This window comes from Penaeus monodon, chromosome 23 (assembly GCF_015228065.2).
Source record: "Penaeus monodon isolate SGIC_2016 chromosome 23, NSTDA_Pmon_1, whole genome shotgun sequence".
NCBI lineage: Eukaryota > Metazoa > Arthropoda > Malacostraca > Decapoda > Penaeidae > Penaeus > Penaeus monodon.
Window position 1 is genome coordinate 8947219 of NC_051408.1, and position 341 is coordinate 8947559.

The 341-nt window shown below is 44.0% G+C and overlaps 1 protein-coding gene across 3 annotated transcripts in view; it reads right to left on the reverse strand.

The window, feature by feature from the left end:
* The window catches only part of LOC119587785 (angiomotin-like protein 1), a gene marked incomplete at its 3' end in the record, with an annotated part of 21952 nt that overhangs the window by 16526 nt on the left and 5085 nt on the right, over positions 1–341 (reverse strand). For all 3 annotated transcript variants that reach the window (XM_037936483.1, XM_037936481.1, XM_037936482.1), the window contains 1 exon segment: positions 40–158. In XM_037936483.1, coding sequence (XP_037792411.1) covers positions 40–121 — 82 coding nt within the window.

The following is a 341-nucleotide window of genomic DNA, read 5'->3' on the forward strand; positions in this document are numbered from 1 at the left end:
TCATATATATTGATGAAGAAGACCATACTGAAGACCCACCCTGAATCTGTGCAAGGGTGCTGCGGTGGGCTGATGTGGTGAGCGTGTTGGCACTGGTGGACTGTTGCTGCTGGGAGCTCATGGTTCAGGGTCATGACAGGGACGGCTCTCTGAGATGCCTGCAACAGATGTCAACTTCAGCAAACAATACGGGCACGAGATCTTATGAAATGGCATATTCGTTCACTGTACTCTATCGATGATACTTTAGCCATAATGGGTGCGTCAAATATATCCAATCTAAAAAGATAATTTTCTTCTTTCTTTATCTGAATTGCATTTTCCCCTCAAACTATTTACCT